Source organism: Corticium candelabrum, chromosome 21, assembly GCF_963422355.1.
Source record: "Corticium candelabrum chromosome 21, ooCorCand1.1, whole genome shotgun sequence".
Lineage (NCBI taxonomy): Eukaryota > Metazoa > Porifera > Homoscleromorpha > Homosclerophorida > Plakinidae > Corticium > Corticium candelabrum.
Genome location: NC_085105.1, coordinates 5,076,651 through 5,088,827, shown reverse-complemented (window position 1 = coordinate 5,088,827; position 12,177 = coordinate 5,076,651). Strand labels below are relative to the sequence as shown.

The following is a 12,177-nucleotide window of genomic DNA, read 5'->3' as shown; positions in this document are numbered from 1 at the left end:
CCGCAGTTGTATTGTACAGGTGTCTACTTCAGTACAGCAGAATCCACTTGTGAGTACACTAAAACTACACACGTTATGATTTTGTCTGTGTTGGAGCCACACAACATCTTTACCCCTACAACACTGGCATGGTAAGCAGTGAACATAATATAGAACATCTTTAGTGTTTGCTGTTGAAGCAGTATTACTCTTGATGGTCTTAATACAAAAGCTGTTCCTTCTTTTTTTGTATTAATATTGTACTTGTGCTCATGTTCATCTCCATTCTGGCAGTCCTGCACTCTTTTTTGCCATCTGTCACTCTTATCAAGTACTAATCTTTCAACCTTTCAGTTGGATCTTGTAGATGATAAATGCAGTAGAATACATCATGTTCTCTCTTTCATGACTTGCAATATCTACTTGTGTAGTCTTCACTGACTCTTGGATTCAACTTGCTTTCTCTCACTTAGAAACTCCTGATTCTTGATCATGATGTCACTCTCAAACATGGCAGATTCCTTTGTATTACTTCTTCATCCACTTCCTCTTTCATAAGTTTTGTATAGTTTCTAGTTACTCGAAATCTTGAAATCATGTGCATGAGGTGAAAGAACATTTAGTTGGCGCCTCAGGGTTTGTTGTAAACACTCCCACATCAGCAGTGACAGTGGCATAGGAAGCATTAATTAATATTGTTAACTACAGTAGCAAGGTAACATTGGAGAGCCATCACATCCACTATACCCTTTAAATTTTATTTACTTTAGGCTGTCGTTCTCTACAAACACTCAAAAGGCAGTTTTTAGTTCAATTAATTAAAGTGTTGATGACCGTGAATCCGAACGTACTTTCATTCTGCTGTATCTGCATGACACAATTTAGACTGCTAGATAGCAGCTTTCAGTCTGTACGCTTATATATATTACGTCAGTGTAGGGGAACTTACATCCGGCTGACGTCGCGATCCTTCACGTGTTCCTATACCTCTAGCTACTGTCCACGGAAAAGCGCTACTTACCGTGCAACACGGCCTCAAAGTAACTGATTCCACGTGCGCAATTGAAAAGTCTTCAAAATCTCTAAATTGGGACAAAATTGCAAAGGGCAATTGCAACATTCGTATTTCTCTCTACTAGGGATAAACAGCATCTGATGCCAGTGTGTGGGAGGAACCGATCAGTTCCTAAATTTCCGACAGGCCATTGCGACACCGTCCAGCGAGACACACGCATGCGTCGGTGTAAAAAGTGTGCACCACAGTCCACACCGAGATCTAGACTGCTACTGCGGTACCCCATGCCACCTAAACGAAGGAAAGGTAAGCATGTAAAGACTTGTATCGTATCGTTACCTTATCTCGTCTACGTCAGGACATCTCTACGCGATAAAATAATTTGTGTTACGTTTCGTTTCTGTTTGTTCTGTTTTTTTCGACGTCTCCCAGGAGAGACGAAGAGGTAAGGCAGACTGCTGCATTTGTTTGCCGCTATTTCAAAAGGTACTAGTAGCTCGTGCGTGAAGCATGATCTGGGCACGTGACAAGGAGCATAGACAATAACCAGTTCGAGAGTACATTATATGGTTGTCGTTTGGTAAACCAAGACAGACATTTGTAGCAGTGGTGTCGGAACTATTGGCATAAGATCTAGGCGCAGAGCTCCGTGAATTTGACAGTAGACGTCTTTTTGCGCCAGATGACTCTTTTTCGTTTTTAGTATCCGTGTACAATCTATGAATCTCAGATTTAATTAAATTAAATTAAATTAATTAAGTTAATTAACAACACCAGTTTTGCAAATATTGAAATATATAGTTAATACTTTAATATTTGCAAACTGGTGTCATTAATTAATTAATTATTTAACTAAATCCGAGGTGCCTTTTATATTACTCATGTGACATCTTTGTGGCAGCAGAGCTTTTAGATTTACTGGTACTCTATCTTAAATCAGGTCATTCATAATTCTAAACTGTTTGTCCATCTAAATACACTCTGTTATAACACAACAAGGGCAACCCACCATCTAAGCAATGCAACTACATTGAACTCAGTCAAATAACACCGGCTGGTAACCCAGTCATCACTGCTGAGTTCCGGTATATCTTAACATCTTCTTCCCTTAAGATCTTATTTAGGAACATAATTACTAATTAGTTGTCACTAGGTACTATTCATAGTCCCACTGATACCATCTTCACTAATCTTTTACTTCAGGTGACCTTTGGATTGCTTTCAACTCCCACTGTCTTTTCTCCACTCGGATCTTCTTTTTGTTGCTCGATAGTAACATCCCCATTCTGTTTCCAGCTTGGGTCTTGCTTCTCATGTGCTGATTTCTCCACTTCTTCACAAACTGTTGGCTCACTTACTGCTCAATCTTTGTCCTCATGGGTCTGTTGCACTGGCTGCATTATTTCCTTTGTCAATTTCAACTGTCTTTGATGGCCTCTGTAGACCGTACCATCCTCTAATCAGACATCATTGTAAGACCTTTCTCCGACTTGGCATATAACAATAGCTTCTTTCACTCTTTTCTTTTCCCACTTACTGGTTGTATATGTGCTACATCCCGATAGCTAGTTCTGGTTTCTAATAAAAGTTTTGTATAATCTGATGTTGTTAGATGCAAGGTTCACTCTAGAGATAATGTATGCACATCATGACTTGCTCCATGGATTTTTAGAATAGCTGTTCAATAGGTTTAGTGCCAACATTTACAGGATTTGGGGGAGAGGGGTTACTTATAAATGAAAGTTTGGATGAATGTCTCAATGAATGTGCTGGATAGAATGTAACCACAGCTGCGAGAAATGAGCTAGTGTGAAGATGTATGCTTGTGTCTCCCGATCACTTCTGTACTTAATTAAGGTTTGTCTCACTTCTTGCAAGCATGGCTTTTTACGTTTTGTACAGAAATTGCCAACTTGTCAAAAGAGCAGAAGAGAAAAAAGAAATGCACTTTATGCCATCATCATGCCATCAGATGCTATTGAGATATTCATGAAGGTGTTTTAACCTGAGAATCAGAGATCATAAAACTGACCTCAAAATTACATTTCTAACCAAATTGCCATCTGCAATGACATGCTAGGTCAACTAAGAGTGTGTTACACTGTACTCTTTATTTGCTATTGCAGAACTGCCTTTTCTTTATTGGGGAAACCATGATCCAGGAGAGATCGAATGATCTGTTGTTGTTGTTTTTGGAAGAAATTAATGTGCTTGGTCTTGTTGGTGTAACAACCAACACATGAACTATTTTACAAACTCTAATCTCATGTTTTCTGTAATGTTGTTAGAGAATAGTTTTTAGAGAATGAGAAGATCATTAAGGTTGTTAAGGCTGAGATTTTTATAAAGAACTTTATAAAAATTCTTTTGAAACGTTGCAGAATACCAAGGCCATGATTTGTTGCATGTCATTCTCTGTTTACATGAGCGCTTCTGTTTGAGTCAGCTTGGTTTCTAAAAGTCGTGTAAGCATGGAGTGAGCTGTGGTAATTCTTGTCATACCATCTGTGCGTGTAAACACCATGGACACCAGGTTGAAGTGTAAGCAAGCTCATTATTCATGAAGTGGTGTTAATTAAGTGTAATGGTCTTTTGGACGTCCTGAGACTTTCTCTGTTTAACTGTTGTAAAGATAACAGAAGAAAACTCAACCTTTTTGTCTTGTGTTTATCATCACATACTTTGTGTATGTCAGCAATTGTGATACATCTTAATAATATGTAGTGTACACTAAAAGCACACGCACTGCTTGGTGAAGGCTCGCTTCTTTAAATGTGCTATGTAAACAGAGCTGCATGGCTTGTTTCTTTGTCACAGGTTGGCATGGATTGGCTTTTTATGTGTGCTTCTGTATTGGTTTCTCATTAGGTTCATCACCATTAGTAATGGTATGTGGAAGGGCCATTACCATTACACATTATTTAGACACTTCATGAAGTACAGTCAAAACATAGATTTTTCAAATTTTAGGAACACACTGCTAAGAAGGACTAATCAGCTTTAATAAGCTACTAACGTTCTTGCTTATAGGATTTTGATTACTGCGTACACTGCACACCAAGGGCAGATACAGTGTGTCAAAAAGAGGGGAGCATTGACACATTATGTTTGGCCACGGCTTTACTTTAGAAAAGCATTATACAAAGTAAGCAAAACGCAGAATTCAACATAACAAAGAATGCTGTTGTTCGTTGTAACTCAATTGCACGGTATACGAAAAATATGTGAGAAAATGCACTGCTTTGACAAGGCACACATAGAAATAAGTACATTGTGCCAAATGAAACACTCAGCTCTATAACAAGACAAAAGAATAACTACTTAATCTTGAAAGAGAACACTGCCCATCTGCAAACAATGAGACTGCCGGGTTCTGTGAGCAAGTAATGCCATTTCTCATGTTCCAGGAAAAAGCCTGATTTCAGCTGACACGTTGTCCAGACAGCCTGCAACCGCTCTAGAGACAGTCGATACAGCTTTCGAATCTGATGTTGAGGCATACGTTTGTACAGTTGTTCAGTCGTTTTCTGCTTCAGAAACAAAACTACGGAATATTTCAACACTTCAAGATGAGGAGGAGTTTGTGTGCCGTCAGTGAAATTATATGTATTGTTACTAAGGCCACCACCAGCAAGTTTGACTGGTGAAATCAAGACGTACTGGACTCTCAGAGATCATCTCTCTCAATTCAGAACGGACTGCTGGTCAGGGACGCACAGATCGTGATACCCCACCATTGAGAAAGAAGTACTGGAGAAAGTTCATTCCGGCCATCAAGGGATCAGTAAATGTAGGGAATGAGCCCAACAAAGTGTCTGGTGGCCAGGAATTGGCAGCCAGATTGAAAGTGTTGTTTCTAAATGTCCAACATGTGCCAAAGAATGACAGAATCCAACAGAACCATTGGTTTGCACTGACTTCCCAGATTACTCTTGGCAGAAGATCGCCACTGATCTTTTCAAGTGGCAAGGACAGTCACTAGCAATTGACTACTGTTCCAGATACATTGAACTGACACAACTGAGAGAACCTACGTCAGCAGTTGTCATCAATAGCTTAAAGTCAATTTTTGCTAGACACGGACTTCCTAAGGCAGTGGCACAGGGGCGTACCGTGGCATGGGCTAGACCGGGCTATAGCCCCATTATTTGTAGGTGCGGTCATAAATATTGTGGACTGTAAGTACGCGTGAGGACCAAAGCTGTATATAGTATATATACACCATCCTTTTTCCAGTCTGGATATGTTCTACTGTATCAGTCAATTACAAGCCAATAACAATGGGCGTGTCCCATAGCATAGTGAAGTTTAGCCCCCTATTTCTGGAGGTATGCTACACCCCTGAATGGCATTGGATAATGGACCGCGTTACGTGTCGGATCTTTGCAGATTTTGCGAAACAGTATCATTTCAGGCATATAACATTCAGCGCGAGATAACCGCAAGCCAACAGAGAGGCTGAAAGAGCAGTTAAGACAATGAAGTCAATGCTTCAGAAGCAGACGGATCCATACTTAGCTCTCTTAGCCTATAGATCAACACTGCTTTGTAACGGTTATAGTCCAGCCGAACTTTTGATGAGCAGGAAGTTGAGAACCACAGTGCCAATCATCACTGAACAGTTGAAGCCAAAATTACCAGACAGTAACCCGATTCAAAGCCGAGAAATGCTATAGAAGCAGAAGATGAAAGCCAACTTCGACAAACATCACAATGCTCATGAGTTGACTACTTTGGATGCTGGATCACAAGTCTGGAATCCTGACCAGAAACGAAACGGTAAGGTGGTACGTAGAGACAACAAGCCCTCAATCATACGACATTTAAACATCTACAAGACAACTTTGATGAAACCGCCCCAGCCTGAATCTGATTCCGACAAGTGTGGATAGCCCAGTTGACAAAAACTTGGAAGACTTCCAAGAACTGAGTCGACAGACGGAATTTAACAAGCAGATTTCTTGAGACACTACAGAAGTTCACAGAGGAGAAGAATTGGACAAGACGTTGGTGAAACCATCAGACACTTCTGTGAAACAAGGAACAGTTTTGCATTGTGGACGAGTTAGTCGTTTCCCTGTTAGAAGGGATCTTTAGTAGAAGGAGAGATGTAGTATTAGCATAGTTGTGCGGGACTTGTTGAGCTATGTATGTTAGTTAATGACCTGCATGTTAGCGAACACGTGGCGTTTCTAGTAAATCTGAATCTGTAAATCTAAATCTGAATCTGACATCAGAAACGCTACTTAGAGACGCTACAGTTACAAGGCAAGGCTGCGTATGGAATTGACATCTTGCTTGGAGGGAAGCCTGTGCACTTGGTACCCTACCCTGGATCCGCACTTGGCACATGTTAAGTTGAACGGCTGTGTGAACTCCTGCAGCTCATATTAGATCGAATTTTGTGAAATAATGTAGATGATGACACAATGGCAAGGTGCATGTTGGAAGTATTTTGCATGCAGACAAGCAGGTAGGGTGTGAAAACCTTCCATACCATAATAACAATGAAAGGATCTAAAAACTTACCTAGTTGATTTTGTTCTTTCCACACGTCAGTATGTTGTGGTCTAGTAACTGGTCATGCACAGTTGGATTTATTGTATATAATAATAGTAAAATAAAACAACAATTTGAACACTGAGATAAACTCAACAAGGCCACCAGGAGATTTGTCTCTTCTGTATGATTAAGATTGATTGTTTGTTTATGCAGGTCGCCAAGTATTTGTCTTAGAAGAACCAACAAGCACAGAAAGTGATGATGCAGCTAGTGTGGGAACTTCAGCTGGAGAGGGTAGTATAGTTGAAGGTATGTACATATCTAGGGTTGCAAAAAATATGGATCATACAGGATGTCTACATTAGTAACTAAATACAACTGTTATGTTTCTTTTCTTTGTACTGTACCTCTGCTTCAATAAACAAACACAACTATAAGTGTGCTGCTTATTGTTCTATTTTCCTTAAATTCAACTACATAGCTTTGACTTGCACTGTGTCTTTAGTTGCACGAGTAGAGTTTTGTTATCTTGTATTATGTTTATTGTCTATGGAATTAATACTGATGTGGCAGTTCAGTAATGGATTTGCTCTACCTTTGTGTAATGCCTTCCTCTATTTGCTTTCTTCTACTTTTCTATTCGTACATGGAACTTTGAGGACTTCAGTAAGTTACCTTTTGCATACATGGTGACCCTGACTTTGTTTTTATTGTAATGATAACCAGATTGAAAGTCAATGTAAAGTTATCTCTAGAATTTAGAAGGTGGCAATGTTGTCTAAGGAATTGTGTAGTTTCTGTGGCAAAATTGGTGTTAACAATTTGAATTCTACTGAATTGAATGAAACTGTAGTGCCATAATGGAACTACATCAATGGGAAATGTTTCACATTACCTTGCTAAACATGTTATGGTTGTGTGGTAGTCTATGTGTGTGCGGGACTGACGTCACTGAAAGATGTTGTATTTACCGTACGGTATTTATGTATAGCATATTCGCCCATAATAACGCCCATGCCCGTATATATGCCAATGTCCAAGTGTTGAGTAAAAGTGCTTACCGCTAGACTCATGTCTTCGTTGCAATTACTGATTCTGATGCTTTTGATGGGCTTCAGGCCAACCACTCTGGTTTGCGTGTGTAGTATTTAATTTCTGCATGTATGCATATGCTGATGCTGTACGAATACCAGTACCTTTGATTTTGCAAATTGATAATTGCAAGCATTTGTGGTATTCTGTCTTCAAGTGTTTAGATGATGACTGGCCAAACGACAGCATTTAGTGACCATGTATACGACTGTGACCAAAGTAATGCCCATGCCCTAGTATACGCCCAGAAAAAGCATTTCTTTTCTATACGCCAAGGGTGTTATTACGGGCGAATACAGCATTGTTAAATTCATCAATATATGTACTATATTGGCTGTATTGTGTCTCTAGTATGGTTGTGTGTGTGTGTGTGTGTGTGTGTGTGTGTGTGTGTGTGTGTGTGTGTGTGTGTGTGTGTGTGTGTCTGTGTGTGTCTGTGTGTGTCTGTGTCTGTGTGTGTGTGTATCTGTGTGTGGTGCTGTAGCTCAATTGGTTAGAGAGTGTATTTGGAGAATGAAAACATCCGGGACCTTGCAGGGTTGCAGGTTCAAGTCACAGTGATGGCGAGCTATGGCATAATTTCCTTAAGCAAGAGACTTACACACAGTTGATTCTCTCGATGTAGGAGTATAAATGAGTACCTGGTCATTGGCTGGGGTGGACATGACCGCTGGCTTGGCCCTAACATCATGCAGCAGACGGGTACTTGTGGGCCTTGGTGTCCAGTCCCAAAGCTGCACCATAGTCAGTGCCCCTGGATTACTCTGGCCAAGCTCCAGGTGGATTGTAGTGCTGGCCCTAAGCCTCCACATAGTGCATGGAGGCCCTGTCTCTAGAGGCAGGGGAGCTATCTCCGCAACTGACCTTAAGGTTGACGTCATTCAGGAATGACGTGGACTTGACATTTGTCCATTTTTTGTCCATGTGTTTGTGTGTGTGTGTGTGTGTGTGTGTGTGTGTGTGTGTGTGTGTGTGTGTGTGTGTGTGTCTGTCTGTCTGTCTGTCTGTCTGTCTGTCTGGCTGTCTGTCTGTCTGGCTGTGTCTGTGTCTGTGTCTGTGTGGGTTTGTGTGGGTCTGTGTGTGTGGGTGGGTGTATGCAACTGCGTGTTTGGTGGCATTTGTAGCTCAGCTGCTAGAGAGTCATGGGTTGCAAATTTAAGTCTGGGATAAGCACAGTCGTAATTCCCTTGGGCAGGAACTGACACACTATAGGTTTTTTTTACTCAGGAATATAAAATGAGCCCCTGGTCTGTGACTGTGACTTGACAATCAGCTGCTGAGGTCCTGGTGGGACATTGGGTGCCCACATACATCTCAGTTGACGTCATAAGCCGGTGCTTCTGCGACTACTTGGTTGTCTCCAGAGAGATTGCTAGTGGAGTCTCAGAGTTCTTCTGAGTAACACCTAAGAGATCAGCTGTAGTGCTGAGCATGACCTGAATAGGTAATGCCTGACATTTGCCTTTTTACCGTTTACTGTGTGTGTGTGTGTGTGTGTGTGTGTGTGTGTGTGTGTGTGTGTGTGTGTGTGTGTGTGTGTGTGTGTGTGTCACTGAAATCTCTATGTGTGCAAACTTCTCTACATAGCGGACAATGAATGTGTGTGTGTGTGTGTGTGTGTGTGTGTGTGTGTGTGTGTGTGTGTGGGTGGGCGGGCGGGCGGGCGGGCGGGCGGGTGGGCGTGTGTGTGGGTGTGTCCCCCCCGCATGTGGTATGGCAGTGTCCAGAGTTTGAGTTGCTCTGCGGCGGTTGCCTGCTCCCTTTCGGTTGCTTCTTGTTCTGACGACTGATATTTTCAATCTATCAAGTCTGTTAGAGTAGAGAACATGACTCAGAACAGGGTGTTTTATGCACAACATTTAGGCATCTTGTGATGTTGCTGCATGCTTGTTGACACCATTAAGTAAATCCTAGGTGTTGAAATCTTAGCAGTTGGGGTAAAGTTGGGGATTTGGGCTTGATCAAAGAAGAGGTGACACTCACGGAATACGCCTCTTCAAACATTGCTGTGGAATTTACACGTGTGTCATCTTGAGTAGGTGAAGCTATGTTTACACCCTTGCTTCCACAGTTGTAAGACTTATGAAAACCCAGTGATATACCTGGGCCAGTTTCCAGTGTGCCTGGGGACTACCCCAATCGCGGGCATGTATAGCTAGTTGTTTGGATGCTGAGGGCAGCTGTTCTCAGAGTAGTCAATTCTACTCTCTGTTCGCGTTGACTTTGCGCTCGGAAGTGACTAATGATGCAGCTGTATTTGTTTACCACACTCAGATGTTAAGTGATATCCCATTAACTGTACATTTTGGAGGTCATATCACAATACAAAGATGTTAGGTAACAGTCGAGAATGTCGCAGGCTATCAAGACGAAACAGAACGAGAAGAGGAGTCAGAAATACCAAGCAACTACTCGCGAAACAAGAGCAACTGTGTGTTGATATCAAGGCAATGGACCATTTAGTGACCTTGCTAATTGGCTACTTCCTCTATTAGCCACGTTCTTGTTGTAAGACCATACCTTCTTAATGAGTCAAGAACTCTAACATCTCTTGATATGCAAAAGCTTTATCAAACCGCCTGTGTAATACATACGTCTTCATTACCCTAACTATAAAAAATCTGGGAACTTGCGGTTTCAAACGATACCAAGATTGTCACTGTCCACCCTATTGCACAGAAGTTATAACAGATTTTCAAAGCGCAAAGTCAACACGAACAGAGAGTAGGAGTTCTGGACCTAATGGTGTAATGAAGCATTGTCCGTGTGCTCCAGACTTGCTAGACAATTTTTGGAGGAAAACAAGCGAGGCAAACTTTAGGCAAAGATTCAGGGAGCTCGCTTTTGCCAGGTTTTGTGCTTCCTTCCATTTATGCAATTTCAGATTTTGGTCAATACTCAAGGCATTATTAGCCTAGTCACTGTCACTACAAAGGTTGGTGGCTCAAACAGCGCAATATCTCAAATGACAGCAACATAGACCTAGCTGATGATTTTGATTATTATTAATTGTCTAGTTTGAAAATTCACTACTATGTCTACATAGTTATGGTAAGCTTGTGAGCAGGTATTCAAGGACATTTTAGCTACACTCACAAAGGATTTTTTGGGTTCTTCGTGCTTTCAAATTTTATAAGGAAAATTGGGTATACTGTTGAACACAAGAATGGGCAGGGCCACATCCTGTTACAGCTGGGAACCACCTAAGGGTCATACAAAGCAAATTAGGACTTGTCAGCCTAGTACGCATTAAAGTGCGGGGCAATGTAGTGCAAGTTATTAGGTAGGCGTACGAATTACTGCCATGAGTAAAATTATATTAATAATTTTTTAAATTGGGTATACCTTGGAAGGGGAGTTGGAGCATCTGGCGAAAGTGCGTTTTTCTAAAACCAGTCCGGCCATGGCTGAACTGTTCAGACCAGATGCTACGCCCATGATTGAGGGGCCAGGTATGCCCCTGAAACTACAATAGAATTGTTGCATAGTATTACAAATTTAGATGCCATTTTCCTCCTAACCATACAAAGCAAGTGTTATTTCACATGATCACGTAGTCCATAACACTGCTGTCATCGTCAGTGAAGTCTCACACATGGGGCATGAAGGTCACTTATGTTTATGCAATGTTAGGGTTCCATATATATGTCGTAAGCCAGGAAAGCAATTGATTTCACATTAGCAGTTGCACAGGTAAGGTCTGATATTTATTTTCACCAAGACCTTGCAGTGCAAATGTGAATTAGACTGTTGTGGTAAAACACTCTCATGAATGTTTGGTGGATCTGATTGGTGGTTTGTTCAGTGTCTCTGGTTGCCATGCAATTGCAACTACTGTTTGAGGATTGGACGTAAGTAAGGATGTGGCACGTTTCTGAAGGAGACAGACATAGTTCCTGAAGAGGACAGACATAGTCAGCCAGCCATCCAGTTATCCATCCACATGCAGTCTGCAGACTGGAAGTATTAAAGTCAAGCTGTATACATTTTGGGTACAGACTAGCTAAGTCGTGTGATTTTTACAAAGCCCCATTTCTTATGGGTCATACCTGAAATTATGTTGTGTTGTCTGATATTTTTTGTGTTTGTACAGTAAACTTGCCTATCTTAACTACTTGAGGAGGAAAGCTATCATTGTACAAACTTCTTGATTTGTATTTGGTAGATTTAGCTGGTGATGACGATGAGCATGATGCTGATGCTGATGCCATTAGTCAGGAAGATTTAGAATTTCGATTGTCTCAACACATTGACAACATGTCTGATAAGAAGTACTTGCTTTTGTTGATTAATTATGGTCTATACTGACTGTGGTAATTTGTAGTGTAAAGAATCGAGAGACTGCCTTAGTTTTAGTCCAAAAATTGCTCACAAAGAAGATGTTTGGTGATTTTCTGGAGGGAAGGTACTATTTATTCATAGTTCAGTGTTGAAGTTCTTTTGGGGAAAGTTTTTCTTGACAGGAGAGAGAGTCTTTTACACAATATTGAATTCTGCTTCAAGAAAGGTAAGCAAGGGTGTTTTTGATCAGTTTTTGTCTTTTGTCTTTGTCAAAAATGTATTTGGAACATTACTTTCATACTACACTA

The 12,177-nt window shown here is 41.0% G+C and overlaps 1 protein-coding gene across 1 annotated transcript in view; it reads left to right on the top strand.

Moving 5' to 3' along the window:
- Positions 1 to 1,173: 1,173 nt before the first annotated feature.
- LOC134196661 (interferon-related developmental regulator 2-like) overlaps positions 1,174 to 12,177 on the top strand; it is a 17,956-nt gene continuing 6,952 nt past the window's right edge. Inside the window, exons 1-5 of the mRNA XM_062665867.1 lie at positions 1,174 to 1,300; positions 6,710 to 6,805; positions 11,754 to 11,859; positions 11,913 to 11,993; positions 12,052 to 12,095. Of these exons, the coding sequence (XP_062521851.1) occupies positions 1,213 to 1,300; positions 6,710 to 6,805; positions 11,754 to 11,859; positions 11,913 to 11,993; positions 12,052 to 12,095 (415 nt within the window). The 5' untranslated portion in view covers positions 1,174 to 1,212. The remainder of the gene's footprint in view (positions 1,301 to 6,709; positions 6,806 to 11,753; positions 11,860 to 11,912; positions 11,994 to 12,051; positions 12,096 to 12,177) is intronic.